This window comes from Meles meles, chromosome X, assembly GCF_922984935.1.
Source record: "Meles meles chromosome X, mMelMel3.1 paternal haplotype, whole genome shotgun sequence".
In the NCBI taxonomy this organism is placed as follows: domain Eukaryota; kingdom Metazoa; phylum Chordata; class Mammalia; order Carnivora; family Mustelidae; genus Meles; species Meles meles.
Window position 1 is genome coordinate 83,690,692 of NC_060087.1, and position 21,569 is coordinate 83,712,260.

At 40.2% G+C, this 21,569-nt stretch overlaps 1 protein-coding gene across 6 annotated transcripts in view; it reads left to right on the top strand.

Annotated features, from left to right (window-relative positions):
* Nucleotides 1-21,569, top strand: part of LOC123934989 (armadillo repeat-containing X-linked protein 1) — a 37,783-nt gene that overhangs the window by 13,001 nt on the left and 3,213 nt on the right. For 2 of the 6 annotated variants that reach the window (XM_045995359.1, XM_045995360.1), the window contains one exon: nt 865-1,045. In XM_045995359.1, coding sequence (XP_045851315.1) covers nt 1,025-1,045 — 21 coding nt within the window. In that variant the 5' untranslated portion in view covers nt 865-1,024. Of the gene's footprint in view, nt 1-864; nt 1,046-20,615; nt 20,834-21,452; nt 21,567-21,569 lie in introns of those variants that run through there. The other 4 variants (XM_045995361.1, XM_045995364.1, XM_045995363.1 and 1 more) reach the window with 2 other exon arrangements.

Here is a 21,569-nt window from a genome sequence, read left to right on the forward strand (position 1 = left end):
TGGCTGGACAAATTAGGGTGTGTCTACACATTGAAACATTTTGCAGGAATTGAAAATGGTGATGGGCATCTACATTTATTTACTTGGAAACAAATTAGCATATAATCTTAAGTGGGGAAAATAGGCTACAAGAGCACATGCTGTACTTTTTATAAAGAAAAAGTATATATTTCAACTATCTCATATGTCAGCTTTGGTGTATACTCTGAGAATGTTAATATTGTCCTATGGGTGCTAGGTTAATGGGTAATTTTACCTGTTTTTTACTCACGTGTATTTTCTGATTTTTATACAATACACAACAGGAGTTTTTGTATAATTTACCAAGAGGAAGTGGATGGATTTGGGCTAAGCAGACCTGTCAGTAGCATTTCAGGGAACCAGAGCAAAAGTATAAATAAACAGAGGCTCACATATTGGTGTCTAGCTATTTGGAAGTCATAAATTAAAATTTTAATCAATAAATAAATATTTAAATAAAATGGTAAATATGTTTGACAATTTAAATCCTATTCACCATTTTAAAAGTAAAACTGTTGTCAATTCTATTATTCAATGGCCACTAAATTTCTGTTGGAAAAAATGATGTCATGCCTGTGGTAGATTCTGCAATCTGCTGCCCTAATCCTCCTTCAGGAATAAAAAGGCTACTATTTAGTTGCTAGGAGTGCTGCCAACAGACAGCCCTCAGCTGTCATCCCTTTTCAGGAATTGCCTCAACTGGAAAGTCATCTCCCCCAAGGTCATGACTTCTTCCTGGGGTACTTCCATCCAATGACTGATTACCATGGCCTTCTTGCCACAAAAGGGACAGCTTAACTTCTCCCTCTGTCCAATCCTGCTTCCTTCTCTTCGCTTCCACAGATTTTGATCTCAAGAGCACTCCCTAATAAAAGCCCTTCATGCTGAACTCTGAGTCTGCTCTCCAGGAAGCCAACCTACAACAGTTGGTATGAGGAGTAGTTCAGGAAAGCATATACTGTGGTGAAATTTTGGAGATGAATCACCTGCTGCCCAGCTGGCAATGAGGACCCCATCGCTGATGGTAGGTGGAATAGAGAAGCATCTGGAACAAGTGACAGAGGAATTATTAGAGCTTTCACTGATGGCGAACTGGGATGGCACTGGTGGAAGGGAATGCATTAGCTGGTTCTATATATCAGAATTTTGAGAAATATGTGGGAAATTTTAACTATAAGGAAGTCCAGAAAATTGGATAGCTATTTCTATGCTTGACTTCTAGAAAAAAAATAATGAAGAGTCAAATTAAATTAGTCAACAATTAAATGCTATATGTGATAGCCAGAGGATTTCATTCATAGCATATAAAGGGGCCCTCATCTTTCCCAGGTAGAGGGTAGAAAAAGGACCAGGCCCAGTACTTACTGAAAGCAAGCTTCAAAGAAAGTTAAAATCCCAGCTAAGAAAAGTCTGCTATGCCAAGATCAGGGCCCTGGTTAGGAAGGAATGGGACCCTGACACATGGGATGGGGACTTCTGGATTGACATCCCTAAAAATCTTACATCCTCAGATTTTCCTGGACACCTTGAGCATTCAGAAGTGTCCCACTACTTCCTAGTAAGGGCTAGTGCTTCACCTTGTTTGATCCTGCAGAGCCGTTTCTCCTGTAAGATAATATGTGTTTCCCTCAGAATCTGCCCCACTTCTCATCTTGGCCCCTGGGCCTTTATATAAAGTTAAGTCACAGCATAACTTCGCGGGGGTTGTCCTGGGCCTAAGAAGGAAGGAAAGGGACTACCCCCAGGAAGAAGCTATAGGACCTAGCCAGCGTGTACTAGCAGGTACTGAGGGGGAAGCATGGGACTGAATTCTGAGGGTCTTGATCAGGGAAGCTGGAATATAAAATTCAACAAGGGAAAATTAATTCTTTTGTGAGTTCTCTCCCAAAATACAGTATTTAACACCCTGGGAAGGACCCCAGGAGATCGCGTGAACTCAACACTAGAACAGCTTCTCAGAGTGCAGAAAAAAAAAGGATTAAGAAAAGTATAAATGCCCAAGTTGTCATAACAGAGGGAAGAGAAAGGATTAAAGGCTCAGGGAAGTGGGAGTGACATAATAAATATATTATGTATGTCCAGAAAACCCTCTGGAGGCCTGTACTCTGCAGGAGGACCCCAAAGGCACACTATTTACTAAAGCTATAAGGAAGGCACTGGTGAGAGGAATGGCAGCATTGATAAGAAGTTCAGAGTAGGAGAGGATGTTAGAGAATGGGGATCACTGATAGAAATGGTGATGGCCTGAAACAATAGAGGCAAGATGACTGTACATAACCATCACAAGTCTGGTGGATGCAAATACCATAATGCACTATAGGGTCAGAGTGATAGGTGGGGGCGACGGGGCTGATCCTCAGAGAGCTGTGGGGATGGTTAATAGAATAGAGTGCTCCTGGTGAATAGATGGTTAAGAGGTAGTTAGTAGACTACATGGTCAATATAACACAGTGCCCTGGGGAAAGTAAGAAGCCAAGAGTCTATACTCAATGTGAACCACCAAAAGAAATAAAAGATGGTCAGGAGTCTGAAGGATGGTGCCTCAGTAAAAAGTCACAATTCCTTGCTCAGCTTCTGATCCTAATTTGGTTTTTGAACCAGGGTGCACTGCTTGAAGGAGAGGCTGGGGTGACTTGGAAGAAGAACCCTATAACATACATGTAGTCATGATTTCTCTAGTCCTTCTATTTATGCATGTAACTGCATGCAGGGGAAAGAAGAATACCCAAACGTTTTGAGGACCAATGGACACTGGTTATGAGTTGATATACCCAGAGATCTAAAATGTCATTGTGTCCTCCTTCTTAGATTAAGGGCAGACAGGAGCCTGGTATCTAATGGACTCCTGGCCTGTGTTGGGTTCACAGTGGATCCACTGGGTCCACAAACCTACCTGATGGCTATATTCCTGATCTCTGAATGTATAATTGAATAGATATTTGGTATTTCCTACAAACCCTACATTGGTTTCCTGGCCTGTGGAGTCAGAGTTCTTTGTAGATGAAAAGCAGAAGTTTCTTTTTTTTTTTCACTTTTTTAAAAAATTTCTTTTCAGCGTAACAGTATTCATTGTTTTTGCACCACACCCAGTGCTCCATGCAATACGTGCCCTCCCTATTACCCACCACCTGGTTCCCCAACCTCCCAACCCCCGCCCCTTCAAAACCCTCAGGTTGTTTTTCAGAGTCCATAGTCTCCCAATGGTTCATCTCCCCTTCCAATTTCCCTCAGCTCCCTTCTCCTCTCCATCTCCCCATGTCCTCCATGTTATTTGTTATGCTCCACAAATAAGTGAGACCATATGATACTTGACTCTCTCTGCTTGACTTATTTCACTCAGCATAATCTCTTCCAGTCCCGTCCATGTTGCTACAAAAGTTGGGTATTCATCCTTTCTCATGGAGGCATAATACTCCATCGTGTATATGGACCACATCTTCCTTATCCATTCATCCGTTGAAGGGCATCTGGGTTCTTTCCACAGTTTGGCGACCGTGGCCATTGCTACAATAAACATTGGGGTACAGATGGCCCTTCTTTTCACTACATCTGTATCTTTGGGGTAAATACCCCGCAGTGCAATTGCAGGGTCATAGGGAAGCTCTATTCTTAATTTCTTCAGGAATCTCCACACTGTTCTCCAAAGTGGCTGCACTAACTTGCATTCCCACCAACAGTGTAAGAGGGTTCCCGTGTCTCCACATCCTCTCCAACACACGTTGTTTCCTGTCTTGCTAATTTGGGCCATTCTAACTGGTGTCAGGTGGTATCTCAATGTGGTTTTAATTTGAATCTCCCTGATGGCTAGTGATGATGAGCATTTTTTCATGTGTCTGATAGCCATTTGTATGTCTTCATTGGAGAAGTGTCTGTTCATATCTTCTGTCCATTTTTTTGATATGATTATCTGTTTTGTGTGTGTTGAGTTTGAGAAGTTCTATAGATCCTGGATATCAACCTTTTGTCTGTACTGTCATTTGCAAATATCTTCTCCCATTCCGTGGGTTGCCTTTTTGTTTTCTTGACTATTTCCTTTGCTGGAAAAGCAGAAGTTTCTGAAACTGCCCTCACCCTCCCTGGCCAGGATAATAAATGAAAGCATATAGCATCTTGGGGAGGATGGCAGAAGTGAGTGCCACCTTTGAAGACCTAAGGGATGCTGGGATGTGGTCCCCATCATATCTACATTTAATGCACCAGTTTGGGCCCATAAAATGTAGGCAGAGCCTGGTAGATGACAGACCACTGCAAACTCAACCAAGTAGTGATACAAGTGCAGCCACTGTGTCAGATATAATATCTTTGCTAAAGCAGAATAACATGACCTTAGATACCTAGTAATTAGCTATTGATTTGGAAAATGTAGTTTTCTATCCCTGTCAGAATAAAACATCAGAAAAAATTCATATTCGTATAGAATAGAAAACAGTATACATTATAGTTTTTCCTCAAAGTTCTACTAATTCTCTTGTCCTCTGTCCTAATATAGTCTGGAGATATCTGGACCATTTGAATACAATACTACTAGTCTACTATATTGATGACATCATGCTAATTGGACCAAAATGAACAAGAAGTGGTTAGCATGTTGGAGGCCTTAGTGAGACATATGTATACCCCATTATGGGAGATAAGCCCTACAAAGATCCATGGCTGGCTACATTAAGTGCAGGTTTTTGAGGTTAAATAATCTAGGGGTCATGCCAGGAGATCACCTCCTAAATTAAAGGACAAATTATTGCACACATTATTTCCCACAAAGTAGGAAACTCAACATCTGGCAAGCTTCTTCAGATTGGGGAAAAAGCACATTTCACACCTGGAATTACTGTTTCCACCCATATACTGGGTGACACAAAAAGCTGCCAGCTTTGAGTGGAGCCTAGGGCAAGAGAAGGTCCCATAGCATGTCCAGGCTGTGGTTTCAAGTAGTCCTATCACTTGCTCTGTACAATGGAGAGGCCCTATGGCATTAGAGGTATCTGTGTTGGCAAAAGATGCCACAGGAAGTTTTTGATAAACCCCAGTGGGGAGGTCAGAACTTAGTCCAGAATTTAGGTTCTGGAGCAAATCATGCCATGTATAGTGGAAAATTATGTATCTTAAAAACAGCTCCTCACATGCTACTGCATTCTGATAGAGAAGGAATGCCTGGCCATAGGACATCAAGCTAAAACTTGTCCATAATGAACAGAATGCTGTCAGATCCACCAAGGTGTAAGGGTGGGCAGGCCCAGCAACAAGATGGAAGTTTTACACACAGTATCAAGCACAAGCAGGACTGGAGAATACAAGCACCTACACCGTCAGCAAGAGCAGATCCTCCATGATAGCAGATCCTCCACTGATGCACTAGCATCATTCATTAACCATACACCTGTGGCCCCTTGGGAGATCTCTTTTTCTTTTTTAAAAGATTTTATTTTTTCATTTGAGAGAGAGAGAAAGAGGGAGGGAGAGAGAGAGAGAGAGCGCGCACGCACAAGCGGGGTGAGGAGCAGAAGGAGAAAGAGACTCCCCTCTGAGCAGGGAGCCCGATGTTGGGCTCCAGGATCATGATCTGAGTTGAAGGCAGACACTTAGCCAACTGATCCATCCAGCAAGTAAAGCAACACCAACATGAGAAAGACATGGTAACCAGGAATGAGGGTCTGGATCATACCACCAAGCAAACCACCAAGACCTTAAGACTGTTGGAGATCTGTAATTGTCATTGGAAGGGGAAGATGATTATCTGCAGCTTTGAGACCAGCTGCAGTATTGAGGGTTGTAGTTTGTCCTAAGTTTCTCCTAGGAACAGAGACACCCATCAGACTCCTGGAAGAGCTGATCCCAGAACATAGTGAAATGGATGTGAGAGGCTCAAGGGGTGGACTGTGGTGGATACTGCAATACATTTCCCAGAGCTCCCCTTGACAATTAAGGCCTTATTACTTCAGTTGTTAGGAATGCTGCCATCAGAGAGTCCTTGGCTGCCAGCCTTCTTACAGGATTACATTCGCTGAGAGTTACCTTGTTTCAGATCACATCCCATTCTCAGGGTGACCCACATCCAGTGACTCATTTATGCTGTGTACAAAGACCTGGCCATCTTGCCTCTAACTGAGATAGTTTTGGAGTTTCACTCTGTCTTCATAATTCACTCTAAAATATGCTGAGGTATTCCTTTGATAGTGCACTAAAATTTGATTTCTCCCATTTTTCATTCCTGCTGCTTTCCTCCCTTTCCTTCCATAAGTGTTGATCCCAGAAACACTTCTCAATAAACGTTCTATACTCTAATCTTTGTCTCAGAATCTGATTCCTGGAACATCCAATCTGTGACAATGCCTTAGACATGCTATATCTATCTGTCTGACTATCATATGTCTGTCTGTCTACCTATCTAATCTATCCACCCAAAAATTAGGAGTAATATAGTTGTTTAATATTGTGAAATGTTCTTTAGCCTTTCTGTGCAACTGTTGCAAATACTGCACTAATTTTTTACCTCTGGAGCCGCAGACTGGAAAATAAAGACAGGCAAGAAAATGGGCACTACTGGGAAATGATAGTTTGTTAAACAAAAACCTATTGCATTCACGTATCTGAGACGGCTTTGACAAGTTAGCTTGTTTTTCTCTTCTATAAGTGCTTCCACTGCTTGAATATTCCCTGCCTTCTAAAATAATGTCTGTCTCTTGGGTCAGCAGTGGCATGATCCACAAATGGTCATGGCATTTGGACACAGTTGCCTTTTGAGAAGACAGAGAGAAACAGATGTGAAGAAGCATGTTCCTGGAGCCTGAACAGTACTAGTCAAAGTGCAGATGTTTGGGTTTATAAGTTGTACTGTGCCAACAATTAGCACCAGATCCTGTGTGACACAGACACCCACGTGTTATTTAATATGTGTGTGTGTGTGTGTATGTGTGTGTGTGTGTGTATGTGTGTGATATGCAGGACCCTCTAAAACATGGGATTTAAAGAGGACCCCTCATGCCCAATTCTAAGGGTAGGACTGAGGCTAGGATAGCAGTGAATGACATTCCTAGATAATTTGGAGAGTTAAGGGGCCTTATAAGGTAGTTCTGGGTTCCACTGTGGCCCCAGGTCCTGATTCTTACTCTAGTGTTGTAGCAGACTCAGAGTTAGGGGTTGGTTTAAGGTTTTGGGTATAGTGGCCTTGCTGGGTCATGCAGGAGTTTAACACCACTTTTTGAATGAAAATGCAGTTCTTCTCTGGCAAAAAGCCCTTTTCTGGGAAACACATAAACTGATTGACTCTTAAGGCAGTGTAGTATAGGGGAGAGAGTGCAATCTGGAGTAGAGGATGAGGCAGCAAGGGTATTCCCATTTTTCTCTCCCTTTTATTTTTCAAACATGAAGGAGCAGATTTGAGAGTGAAAGGGAATGAATCTGTTTTAAACTATTTGATTTTGAGGTGCCTGTGGGACTTTCAAGTGGGATATTCAGTGTTTATTTGAAAAGTGTGGATCTAGAGCTCAGAATCAAGGTCTGACTAAAAATATGTATTTTAGGTGATAATTGAAGCCAGGAAGTGAGTCAGGTAGCCCCAGCAAGCGGTACAGATTGAAAAACTGAGGACAAAAAGCTGAGAAAGCTCAATACTTGTGGGACTTTGGCAGAAAGGAGTGCAGAACTGCAGTGGAAGATGTGGTCTCTCATCAATATTTTACACGTATCTCTATATATTCTTTTTCTTCCCTTTTAAAAAATTGTGGCAACGTACACAAAACATTTACCATCTTCACCATTTTTAAGTGTACGGTCCATTGACATTACGCACATTCACAGTGTTGTGTAACCGTCAACCACCATCCATTTCCAGAACTCTTTCCATCTTTTCAAACTGAAATTCTGTACCCATTAAACACTCCCTAATGATCCCCTCCTTCAGCCCTGGGCAACCACCATTCTATCTTCTGTCTCTATGAATTTGACCACTCATGCATTTGACTACCTCATATAAGTGGAATCACACAATGCTTATCCTTTTGTGACTGGCTTATTTTATGTAGCGTGATGTCCCTGTATTAGTCTGCTTAAGCTGCTAGAGCAAAATACCAGAGACCGGGTGGTTTAAACAACAGAAACTTCCTTTCTAACAGTCCTGAAGGCTGAGAAGTCCAAGATTAGGTGCTGAAATTTGGTTTCTGTGACAGCTCTCTTCCTGGCTTATAGATAGCCACCTTCTTGCTATAACCTCACATGGCCTTTCCTTGGTGTGTGCACCTAGAGAGAGTGAGTGAACACTCTGGTACTTCTTATAAGGACACTAATCCTATCAGATCAGGGACCCACTCTCTCTTTTTTTAAGATTTTACTTATTTATCTGACACACAGAGAGAGAGAGAGCACAAGCAGGGAGAGCAGCAAAGGGAGAGGGAGAAGCAGACTTCCCGCTGAGCAAGGAGCCCAGGACCCTGGGATCATGACCCGAGCTGAAGGCAGATGCCTAACTGATGGAGCAATCCAGGCGTCCTACAGGGACCCACTCTTATGACCTCATTTAACCTTAGTTACTTCCTTAGAGGTCCCACCTCCATACACAGCCTATACAAAATTCAACGGATGAATTTTGGCGAGACACACACATGCTGTGCATAATAGTCCTCAAGTTTTCTGTGTTACATTATTTACACAGAATTGGAGTCCTAATCTATGTTTAGTTCCAGAACCTGGTTTTTTTAAAATGTAATTTTCATAGTTATTGCATACTGTAAAGCTTAGGGCAGCAACAAGAAAAATCCACTGGAAGTTTGCTTCATCCTTTCCCAGGCCAGATTTCTGTTACTCAGAGACAATCACTTTGAAATCTTTCAGCTCTTTCTTCTGGCATCACTTCCATATTTCCAAATAACCTATTTACACTTTTATTTCTTGATTTTTAATTTTTATACATCAGTTATGACTTCAGTTAAGGATTCAGTTATCTTATACCTCCCACTTCATATATAACCACACTTGTCCAACATTCTCCTAATATATTGTTGTTATATTGTGGTATTTTATTAAATCAATATTGTGTTTATATTATGTCTATGTAAATATTATTCAAAGCTGAACTATAAGAAGGAGTAATTGAGAACATAGAAGCCACCAGTTTCGCTTCAAATCCTGGTTTTGTCACTTTAATAACTGTGTGGTCTTAAGCAAATCTCTAAATCTCTCTCTGCCTCACTTTCCCTATATTTAGGATGAAAATAAAAATATCTATTTTATTTATTTTTTTAAAGATTTTTTATTTATTTCTTTTTGCCAGAGAGAGAGAGAGAGAGAGAGAGAGAGGACAAGCAGGGAGAGTGGCAGGCAGAGGGAGAAACAGACTCCCCAATGAGCAGGGAACCCAATGTGTACATGTGCTGCCGAAGCGAGCACCAGGGAACCCAATGTGAACTCGATTCCAGGACCAAGCCAAAGGCAGACGCCCAGCAGACTGAGCCACCCAGGTGCCCCAACAATATCTATTTTATAGGATTGCTGTGATAATTCAATGATTAAGCACTCAACAGAACTTAGAAATTGGCACGTATTATATATTATTGTTATTCCTTGTATATATTTTTATTTCCCTTCAATTCTGTCTTTGCTTCATGTATTTTGGGGCTTTCATTAGGTCTGTATACATTTATAATTTTCATATCTTCTTTGTAGTTTGACATTTTCATCATTATAAATGACCCTTCTTCATCTTTAATATCAATGTGTGTCTTAAGGCCTAATTTTTCTGGTATTAATATAACTACTCCAAGTCACTTTTGCTTACTGTTGCATGGTATAACTTTTTTAATCCTTTGATTGTCAACCTATTTGTGTCTTTGATTCTGTATGTCTTTTGTAGGTAGCATAGATCATATTTTAAAAATCCATTTTGCAAACTCTGCTTTTAAATTGGAGTGTTTAGGGGGTGCTTGGCTGGCTCAGTCAGTGGAGCATGTGACTCTTCATCGTGGGGTTATAAGTTGGAGCCCCACAATGGGTGTAGAGAGTACATAAAAATAAAATCTAAATAAATAAATAGGAGTGTTTAATACATTTATATTTAATACAATCACTGATAAGGATAATTTATATCTGCTTTTTTGCTCTTTGTTTTCTTTTCTTTTACATTAACATTTTATTATAAAATTTTAATTAATTTAAATCAAATGAATTAACATATAGTGTATTATTAGTTCCAGAGGTAGAGTTCCGTGAATCACCAGTCTTATATAATACCCAGTGGTCATTACATCACTTGCCCTCTTTAATGTCCATCACCTAGTTACCCCATCATCCCACTCTCCTCCCCTCCAGCAACGCTGTTTGCTTCCTATAATTAAGAGTCTCTTACAGTTTTTCTCCCTCTCTGATTTTGTATTGTTTTATTTTTCCCTCTCTTCCCCTATGATCCTCTGTTTTGTTTCTTAAATTCCACATATGAGTGAGATCAGATGATAACTTTCTTTCTCTGATTGACTTTGCTATTTGTTTTCTATATGACTTATGTTCTTTTGTTCCTCTATTCCTCCACTGTTGTTTTCTTTTATGTCAAGTAGACATTTTATAATGTACCATTTTCATTCCCTTGTCATTTCTTTTACTATATTTTAAAATATATTCTCTTAGTAGTTGTTTTGGGAATTACAATGAACAACTTAACATAAAAAATTGAGTTCAGATCAATACCAATTTAATTTCAAATCTCCTAATGGCTCCATTGCCTACCCACTCCTTTGCATTATTATCATACATATCACATCTTTATACAATGTATGTATATCAACATAGATTTATTCCTATTGCTTTATGAAGTTGTCTTTTAAATCAAATAAAAAATAGAGTTACAATAAAATACACTTATACTGTCTTTTATGTTTTCTATATAGTTGTTGTATGTATTTTAATCCTTTGTTGAGAGCTGATTATTTAGGTAATATAGCAACCCTGTATACTGATGCTCCTCTCAGTGGTCATTTGTTTGTTTCCTTGGTGGGACTAATTCTGTGAAGTTTGTTTCCCCCCACACACACACACTCACTGTGTGCATCTCTGATGTTCCAGCCCAGATCTTTTCCCCTTGTTTTTATGTTTTATCCTGGCTACTTAGGTTTTGCCTGTGGGTTAGCATGTCACTTATTGGTGAAAGTTTGTGCTTAAGTTCCTTCAGTCAATTAGATATTTACCCTTTATCATTAGATATGTGTGTAGCTGCTCTCACATTTCAGTGAGTTTCCATATTTTGCTCCTCTCCACTTTAGCCAGGGACTAGTAGCTTGGAAGCCTCTTCTCTGATTGTTCCTGAAAGGATATAGCCTTGGACATTCACACATTCTTTTAGACTGGCAAGGATGACTGTGGCTTTATTTTTAATCTTGACTTTCTAGGATTTGTTCCTGGGTCAGAGTAGCTTATGATTTAGTCAGTGCTTGGTCAGAGGTTATGTTTAAGCTCTTTGTGCCAGTGAGGCTTTTTCCCTGTGTTTATGAGTCTCTGTGTGGCTTGGGGAATCCCTTCAAGCCTGTTTCATATCTTTCTCTAATTATCCTACGAGGATGAAGCCTAGCATATACACACAGTCTTCCTGATCCCCACAATTTTTATGTGATCTTAAGAGGGCTTTTATTGGTTGTCTCTTTCCCTGGTTCTCTCTAGGAAATTTGTGACTGTTCTGACCTTTTCTTATATTAGAGGTACTAGCCTCTCCACCAAGATCTCCATTTTTTTTACAATTCCTGTTAAAATGCATGGAATTTTCTACTACCTTTTCCAAATGATTTCAGTCCTTTAGGCAGAGCTGCAGCATTCCTCATCCTTGTGTCTTACCTTTCTTCTTGGGAAGAACTCTTGTACCACTACATGAGAGCTGAAAGCAGGCACCTGCTTTTACCTGAGTGACACTCCTGCTCTGTGAGATGGTGCTGGGAAGGGATAGAAGTTCCTGATCTTTTTGACTTGCCCCTCCTAGAATAGAAAAATGATTTGAGGATATAATTGTGAAACATTTCCCAGATGTTTTGAACGTCATCAATTTAGATTCAAGAAGGTCAATAAATCCCAAGCAGGATGAAATTAAAAAAACCCCAAAACCAAAAAACCATGACTAGACACATCTTATCAAACTACTAAAAACCAAATGTAAAGAAAAAAAAACGTGAGGGAAGCTAGAGGAAAATAACACATTACTTGTAGGGGAACAGCAATTTGAAGGACTGTGGTTTTCTTATCGCAAACAATGAAGGTTAGAAAATAGGGGAATAAATGACTCTTAATCTCACAAAACAAACTGGGGGTTGCTGAGGGGAGGTGGGATTGGGAGAGGGGGAGGGGGCTATGGACATTGGGGAGGGTATGTGCTATCGTGAGTGCTGTGAAGTGTGTAAACCTGGCGATTCACAGACCTGTACCCCTGGGGATAAAAATACATTATATGTTTATTAAAAAAAAATTTGGAAGGGGAGGCGAACCATAAGAGACTATGGACTCTGAAAAACAACCTGAGGGTTTTGAAGGGTCAGGGGTGGGAGGTTGGGGGAACAGGTGGTGGGTAATGGGGAGGGCACGTTTTGCATGGAGCACTGGGTGTTGTGCAAAAACAATGAATACTGTTACGCTGAAAAAATAAATAAAATGGAAAAAAATAGGGGAATAACAACATTTTTGAAGTGTTTAAAGGAAAGAATTGCCAGACCATAGTAGTACTTCAAGAACAGAGATGTAATAAAGGTGTTCTCAGATGAAGGAAAACCAAGAGAATTTGTTGCCAACAGACATGTTGTAAAAAAATGCTAATGGATGTGGTATATATATACAATAATACTATGCAGCCATCAAAAGAAACAAAATCTTGCCATTTGCAATGACATGGATGGAACTAGAGGGTATTATGCTTAGCGAAATAAGACCATCAGAGAAAGACAACTATCATATGATCTTCCTGATATGAGGAAGTGGAGATGCAACATGGGGAGTTTGGGGGGTAGGAAAAGAATAAATGAAACAAGATGGGATTGGGAGGGAGACAAACCATAAGTGACACCTAATCTCACAAAACAAACTGAGGGTTGCTGGGGGGAGGGGAGTCAGGGGAGGGGGGTGGGGTTATGGACATTGGGGAGGGTATGTGCTATGATGAGTGCTGTGAAGTGTGTAAACCTGGTGATTCACAGATCTGTACCCCTGGGGATAAAAATACATTATATGATTATAAAAAACAATTAAAAAACTCTAAATATAAATGAAAAAAATGCTAATGGAAGGTCACTAGCCGAAAGGGAAGTGATACCAGGGGGAAATGTGGAATTCAGGAATGAAGGAGAACCAATAGAAATGGTTAACATCACGGTAAATATAAAAAAAAACCCAAACTTCTGTTTTTTGAAAACAGTAATGACATTGTGTTAGTTCCCTATTGCTGTTGTAACAAATTATTGAAAATTCAATGGCTTAAAACAGGACACATTATCTTACAGTTCTGGAGGTCAGAAGTCTAAAATGGGTTGACAGACCTATGTTCCTTCTCGATGCTCTAGTGGAGAATCCATTTCCTTGCTTTTCCCACGTCTATTGGTTGCTTGCATTCCTTTGCCCATCACCCCATGTCACTCTGATGTGTGATTCTGTCATCACATCATATATGACACTTCTGCCCCCCTTTATGGACTCTTGAAAATTTTTTTTAAAAGAACCCCTGTGATTACATTAGACCCACCCTGTCAATGTAGTATAATCTCCCTAACTCAATATCCTTAATTGAATCACATCTGCAAAGTCCCTTTTGCCAAATACGGTAACTTTGTCATAGGTTCCAATATGTAGATATCTTTGAAGAGACATTCTTTTTCCTACCACAACATCATCAAGGATCCACTAATTTTTTAAATAATTTAATGTGTTCTAGAGCATAGGAAAAGGTGGAAATCTACCCAATTAATCCTATAAGGCTTCATAAGACTTATACCAAAACAAAGAGGACTAGAACTAAAAAAGTAAACCAGAGGTCAATCTAAATTATAAACACAAATGCAAAAGCCCAAAACAAAATATAATCAAATTAATGTAGTACTATAGAAAATAGAATATTAATAATGATCCCTATTTTTTATGTTTGTTCTATTAGATTTGCATCAGTGTTATGGAGGCTATGCATGGGCTAAATAACATGGACTTCCACACACCCAAGTTGATCTTGTACTAACACTGCTAAGTGCCCAAACTGACAACAAAATAAGATTATGAAGAACCATTCAATACAATAAGACAGTATTTCCTGGGGGTACGAGTCAGCACCATGGTGGTAGGATTGTTTTATGCAACACAGTTCATCATGGTTAGAACAAAAATTTTTCCTTATGGAAATAAATATTCTAGACACACATTTATCTTCTTTGCTCATGATGATTCTTCAGTGCCAGCATTCACTGACTTGCAGAATGCCTTAATCATCATTGGGTTATCCTAGGTAACACTATTGTCTCTGACCAAGGAACTCATTTAATGGTAGAAGTACAATAATGGAGTCATATCCAAAGATTGACTAATCTGTATTATTTACTCCATCATGCAGAGGCAGCTTGCCTGATAGAAAAGTAAATGAATTATTGAAAGCTTAGTTATAGGATCAGATGTTCCACGTTGAGAGTGCTATACTACAAGAATACAATGGCTGCTTTAAAACCAGTGACAAATATGTATTTCCCTCATAGTGAGGATACACAAGTCTGGGAATGAAAGTGTGGGGGGGGGTAATGGCCCCTCTCACTATCACACCAATTAACCCAGTAGAAAAAAAATATATATTTTTTGTCTCCACAACCTTGGGCTCAGCAGGTTTGGAGGTTCTATTTTTCCAAGGGATGAATGTTCCCCACAGAGAATAAGGCCATGGTTCCACTAAATTGAAAGCTGAAACTGCAATCTGGGCATTTTGGTCTCCTTATGCAAATGAACTGACAGGCAGAGAAAGGGGTTGCTGTACTGGCTGGAGTGTTTGAATCCCATTACCAAGGGGGAGTACAGTTGCTACTACACAATGAGAACAAGAGAAGTTTGCTTGGAACCCATTAGGGCACCTCTTAGTACTCATTTGCCCAATAGTCTTGGTCAATGGGAAAATGCTGAAATCCAATAAAGATAGGATTGAAGGTTAGGGTCACTATACCAGGGAACGAACTATGAAAAGCTAAGGGGAATATGAAATGGATTATTGACTTTGACCTCATGACCAGCTACAGAGGGGAGCTGTGGCAGCTAGGTGTATCTTTGTTGATATATTTTTTCCTTCCTTTCTCTTATATATGAAAAATACTGGAGATGGTTGTTATAAATTAGGTTTCATGTGGAGAGTATGAATTAACATTACTCAATGATAGTACAGAGGCTGATGGATCTTTTTGTCCCTTCCTCCCTGTTGGAGATGAGGTCTTTTTTTATTGGAGTAAAGGGCAAGAATGGATGCTGAGTAGCTAAAGGGGTGGACTGTGTTGGTTATCCTTTATTTTACCTCACCTCCTGATCAATTTCCTCCCCTTGGTTCTGTTCTATGCCCTGGGAGTCTGACTCTTATGGATTGTATTCCCTAGGCACCTTTCCTAGTTGGAATCTCTTTGGATTTGGCCAATGGAATATACTTACAGAACTTTGGAGGAAAAGAGAAGACAATTTTTTTCTTCTCTGTTCCTTCACTGATTTGGGCTGCATTTTATTGGCAGTGACTGCCAATAAGTATACTGGCAATGACAGGCCAAAACTTCAACTCCTGCAGAAGGTCTCTCTTCCTTGGCCCTGGTTTTCACCAAGAAGTCCCTCAGGCTTGAGGGACAAACACCAGAAGCATTCTTATAAAAATCAGGAAAAAGACAAGGATGCCAGTTTTTTCGAATTATTTAACACTGTTCTCGAAGTACTACTTAATGCAATCATCTGAGAAGGGAATATGATATTAATATTGGAAAGAAGGAGACAAGAGGATCATTACTGCAAATGAAACAAATCTAAGAGAATCAACTAAAAACTATTTGAAGCTTTAGGAATTCCATAAAGAGGCTGGCTATAAAATCAACTGTAAAAACCAACCACTTTCATATATAAAAACAATAAACAGAAAATGTAAGATAAAGAAAAGATTCAACTTACAATAGCCATGGAGAAAAGTAAGCTACTTAAGAATGCTCTTAACAAAAAATCTGCAGGACATACTCATTAATTCCACAAGTATTTATTGATAACCCATAGTGTGCCAGGCAATGATCTAGGAGTCATTCTTCTTTTTAATTTAGAAATCCTGCTGAGGAAAAAGAATGAAGACAACTAGAAAAAAATGGGTTCTTATATAGAAATTATTTTTTCCTCAGTTTTACTGAGATATAATTGACATATAATGTTGTGTAAGTTTAAGGTGTACAGTGTGATGATTTGGTACACATATATATATTGCAAAATGATTATCACATTTGAAGAAAACCTAGGCCTTCCTAATCGGAACAGACAACCCTCAAAATGTAAAGATATAATTGATAAGTTTTGTATCATAAAGATTTAAAAATTCCATATTGCAGAATTCCAAAAAATTATAAACTGTGAATATATTTATAACACTTATAATAGTCAAAGAGCTCATTTTCTTGATTTACAGAAAGTTCTTATACATTAATAAGAAAAAGATGAAAATCTTTTTTTTTAAAGATTTTATTTATTTCTTTGACAGAGAGAGAGAGATCACAAGTAGGCAGAGAGGCAGGCAGAGAGAGAGGGGGAAGCAGGCTCCCTGCTGAGTGGAGAGCCAGATGTGGGGCTCAATCCCAGGACCCTGAGATCATGACCTGAGCCGAAGGCAGCGTCTTAACCCACTGAGCCACCCAGGTGCCCCATGAAAAAGATGAAAATCTTAATGGAAAAATACGGAAAGGCAATTCATAGAAAGAAAGATACAAATGGTTAACAAACCTATGAGAAGATGCTTAATCTCACGTATAATTAAAGAAATTGAAAAATTTTGGAGAAGAACATGGAATATATATACATCAAAATTTAAGAGGTGAAAGTTGGCAACATGGATATAATTAAAAATGAACATCTACTTTGACCCAGTCATTCCACTTCTAGGAATTTATCATAAGAAAATAATGCCACAATTGTCAAAATATATATGTATGAAGGTTCCCATTTTAACATTTTTGTAATAGACCAAGATTGGGAAGAGGCTAAAATCAATCGTTGATAGACTGGTAAAATTTTGGTAAATCCACAGGGCAGACTATTATTGTATCTGATAAAATAATGTACACAATATATTAGGTGAACAAATAGTTTGCATTCTATGACCCAAGATTATTTTTAAAAGCTATATGTGTATATACACCCATACAATGTACCTACTTACATTTATGTGTGTGTGTGCATGTATATATATATATATGTATATATATATATATATATATATAGTTGATGATTATATATATTAAAAAAAAACAACAAAACCTGGAGAGTTAATTGAAAAGTTAGCAGTGGTTTTCACAGGATTTATCCCAGGATTGAAGTATATGGGTTATCACGGTGGTTATCAGAAAGGTGGAGAATTTGAACATTCTTTTCTCCAGCTCTCCTCCTTTCCTAGTTAATACTTGCTTTCCTTCAGTTCGGTTCAAACTTTCACTCCCTTTCCCCCCACAAGGAAGTCTTTTTTGATTCCCAGACTCTGCCACTTTTTATTATATTAGTATGTTCCATTCATTCACAATATTTTTTCGGCTTGTATGCATGTATGATTATTTCATTAAGGTCTTGTTTCCAGTATCAGTGTCTGTTTTTGTTCAACAACATATTCACAATAAGCACAGGATTTATGGCAATTCTCCCTGGTCTCCTCTCCCTCCCAATATTATGATGTGGACAACTGAATTTTTCTCAGTCTTATATAAGGGGTTATGAAAATGCAGCTTTTATTTATTTTTAAAGATTTTATTTATTTGATGGGGGAGGAATGAGGGGGAATTGAGGGGGGCATGAGCAGGGGGAGAGGCAGAGGGATAAGAAGACTTCTCCCTGAGCAGGGAGCCCAATGTGGGAGGTCTGGATTCCAGGGCCCTGAGATCATGATCTCAGCTGAGGTCAGATGCTTAACTGACTGAGCCAACCAAACACCCTAAAAGTGCAGCTTTTAGACTTCACCCCACTCACACAAAAACAGAAGGAGAACACATCAGAAACAAACAGCAAACTCACACAATGGTGAAATAGTAGGGGTTATTCCCATTTACTTCAGGAACAAGGTTGGGAGGCCCTCAATCACCATTATTCAACATCTTTCTGGAGGTTCTAAGTCAATGCAGTACATCCAGAAAATGAAAAAAAAAATGAAAGAATAAGAGATATAAATATTGGAAAAGAGGAAATTAAAAAAATCATTTGAAGAGGATTATGTATGCATACCTAGAAAAACCAAATGTTTCAACTGAAAAACTATCAGAAATACCAAGAAAGGTCACTAAAAATAAATATATCATGATTATTTTTCCTTAGATAGGCAATAACCTAGTAGAAATATAATCGTAAAGGGAATTTCATCCTTCAAAACAATAAAATACTTAGGAAAAAACTTAGCAAGTAATGAGTATAAACTACTTGAAGAAACATAAAATTTGTTGAAGATCATAAAAGTCAACATGGATAGACACAATTTTTAAAGATGTCAGTTCTCAAAGTGCAGATTCGTTGCACTTAATGTCACCAAATGTCAACCATTTCATTCTGTGTATTGTTGTTCAACTTGAAACTTGACACATGCATCCATATACTTATTGCATTTGCATGAGGAAAGGTGGAAATTGTTAAAAGTGGTTGGTGGTCGAACAGGAATTGTAGGGCACGTTCACATTCTACTTTATACATTTCTGCATTGTTTGCACATTTTTTAAAAAAATAAGAAATGTGCATAAGGAGAGAGAGAGAGAGGCAGAGAGAGAGAAAGAGATTGATTTTTACACAGGGGATATATCTTTTTTCCTAGGCAAGTAGTTTATTATATTTTTAAAGTCATAGATGCCCACGAGAATCTGATTAAAGCTATAAGCCATCTTTCCACGAAATGAACATGGGTATGTGCATAACCTTGTGTTCAATTTCAGGTAAAGCACAGAAGTGGTCAGTTGAGAAAGCCCACTCTAGGTTAATTGGTATGGTCAGTGGGGAGACTCCCTGCGGTCCAGGCACACATTTGGCTGAGGGGGCAGCAAAGTGGGTGTGGGCTGCAGACAGTGACCCTGCAGCAAGACCAGGTTCTCCCTGGGTGCTGCTCTGTGGCAAGGCCAGAAGTAAGAGGCCCAGCTGGCTGCACCCCTCCAGCCAGGTGGTAGCAACAGTGTTAAGGAGCCCTGTTAACTAAGGCACCATGGGAGAGAGCAAAGCAGGCCGATCTGGGTGTGTCTGCCAGCCAGCAATCACTTCTTCTTCATGGGAACCCACAGCTGCAGGGCTCTGTGGGAGCAGCAGTCCCTCCTAGACATCCCTGAGTTACAACTGTGGGAATTTGGGGGAGGGAGGGAGAAAGGGAAGAAGCCAAAGATAGTTACTCAAGTTGGTCCCCTGAGTAAAGGTGGTATTTACCACCTTGGTCACCAGTCCCTGTGTACTTTTAGAGCCAGAGATAGAATCAAGTGGCTGAATGCAGGGAACAAGAGGCTCAGGGATATGAAAGGAGGTAGAGGGTCAGCAACCTCCTTCCTCCCTTTTTGACAGAGCTGAGAGATCAGACCATTTCTACATTGCCCACACCCTCAGCTGCCTCCACCTTAGTGGACTGGAATCTAATCCAGGAGCAGGTGTTCAAAACAGCCATCAAATCACAACAGGTTCCTACAGCACTCCGCCAAGACTTTGGAACATTAAATACATGTCTTTCTTTAATCAAACAAGACAGGATTGTATTGCTTTTGTTTTATCAAATTGTAAGTTGATCCTAAAGTAGAAAAAGTAGTAGATCATTTACATTAACTTGCCAAAATTAGACGACTAAAGATTAGATCTCTTTGTGGACTAATTCATAGATCGTATGAAAAAAATTGTTTACAATTTTAAAATGGATTAGTATGTTTTGAAAGCTGCCATTTGGTTATAACCAGTAAAACATTTTTCTTGTATTATAAATAAATATAATGTAATTAATGAGGCCTTTTGGGTTTTCGCTCCCACTTAAATTCTCCACTCAAATGAAAATAGCATCATTTAATTTTCTCAATATAAAAGTAACACATTACTGATTTTTAAAGATGACCAGGAAAGTTTAAGAAAGTAAGACACTCCCACTACATATATTCTTTTCTGAGATCTTTCCACCCATTGCATATGGAAGTGCAGGGAAAATGCTGGCTCTTCATGGCTGGGAGTGGGGGTAAAGTGAGAGAAGGGGAGAAGCAATTGGACAGGGAATGGAGAAGGGGAAAAAAAAACAACTATTCCTCAAAGAGGAAGAAAAGACCAATGGACAAGGGAACAGATGCACTTTCTCCCTGTTAACCAGAGAAAGGCACATTCCAGCCACAAGGAGAAGCTCTCCTCAGCCTCTGGGATTGGCAGAAGAAAGAGTGGCAGGACCTGATGTAGCCCGAAAGGAAAGGGGTGGGCCGGCTCTTGCAGCACTGCTGGTGGGAGTGGTAATTGGGGTCTTGAACTCACGGGTGACGTGACCCTTACGTGAGCAGGAGCTGACGTTTGCAGGCATCCTTCTAATCCTGGTCCTGGTTTGGTCCGGTTACCAGCTCCATATTACCCAGAGGGCTGGCGGGCCTGTGGCCAGGGAAGGAGGAGGAGGAGGTAACTGCCAGGATCCCAGCAGGTCTGTGTGTGGATGGGCGCTGCCTGGGGGATCCGTGCGGTGCGGGGAGCGGAGGGTGGAGACCAAAGAGGGACAAGGCCTGCTTTCTCCACAGGCTTGCACTATCCCTGGCCCTTACAAGAACAAAAATGGTGGACGCTGGGGTCCGGATTCCAGGGGACACCCCAGACCAGGAGGGAGGGGATCTGAAAACTTCGGCATTCAGGGTCTTGAATTGGGAAGGGCAGCTATAAAGATTCTTGCCCTGTGTGCTGATCCATTTACCAAGCCAGAATCGTGGGGCTGTGCGTCTGTCATTCCCCACGTCTTTCAGTAGGGCGCTGTACCACTCAGAGCAAAAGAGTAACGTATCTGCCGGGATCTCTGCAGTTCTGTGCGCAGGTGGGATTGCCCCGCAGTCCCCGGAGGGGGTGGGGGTGGCTGAGGTCCTTGTCTTAACTTGGGCCCATTTCTGACTCCAGCTGCCTTCCTGTTATTTTATGTAGGAAAAAGGATGTGACAGTGCCTGCAGAGAAAATGGCTGTCGTTGGGGGTGGAAATGCATCGGGGAGGGGGCTCTTTTGCTCCTCTGGTTTTCCCTACTCCGTCGCCCCGCCTCTTCCCGGTCCAGTCGTTCCAAAGGGGTGTGGTTTTTGCTGGGAAAATGGCGGACCACTGACGGTGGGGGCTGCGGAGTGGGTGAATGCAAGCAGGCAGGAAGAGGGCTGATGTCAGCGGAGTCCTGAGAATGGGGGTA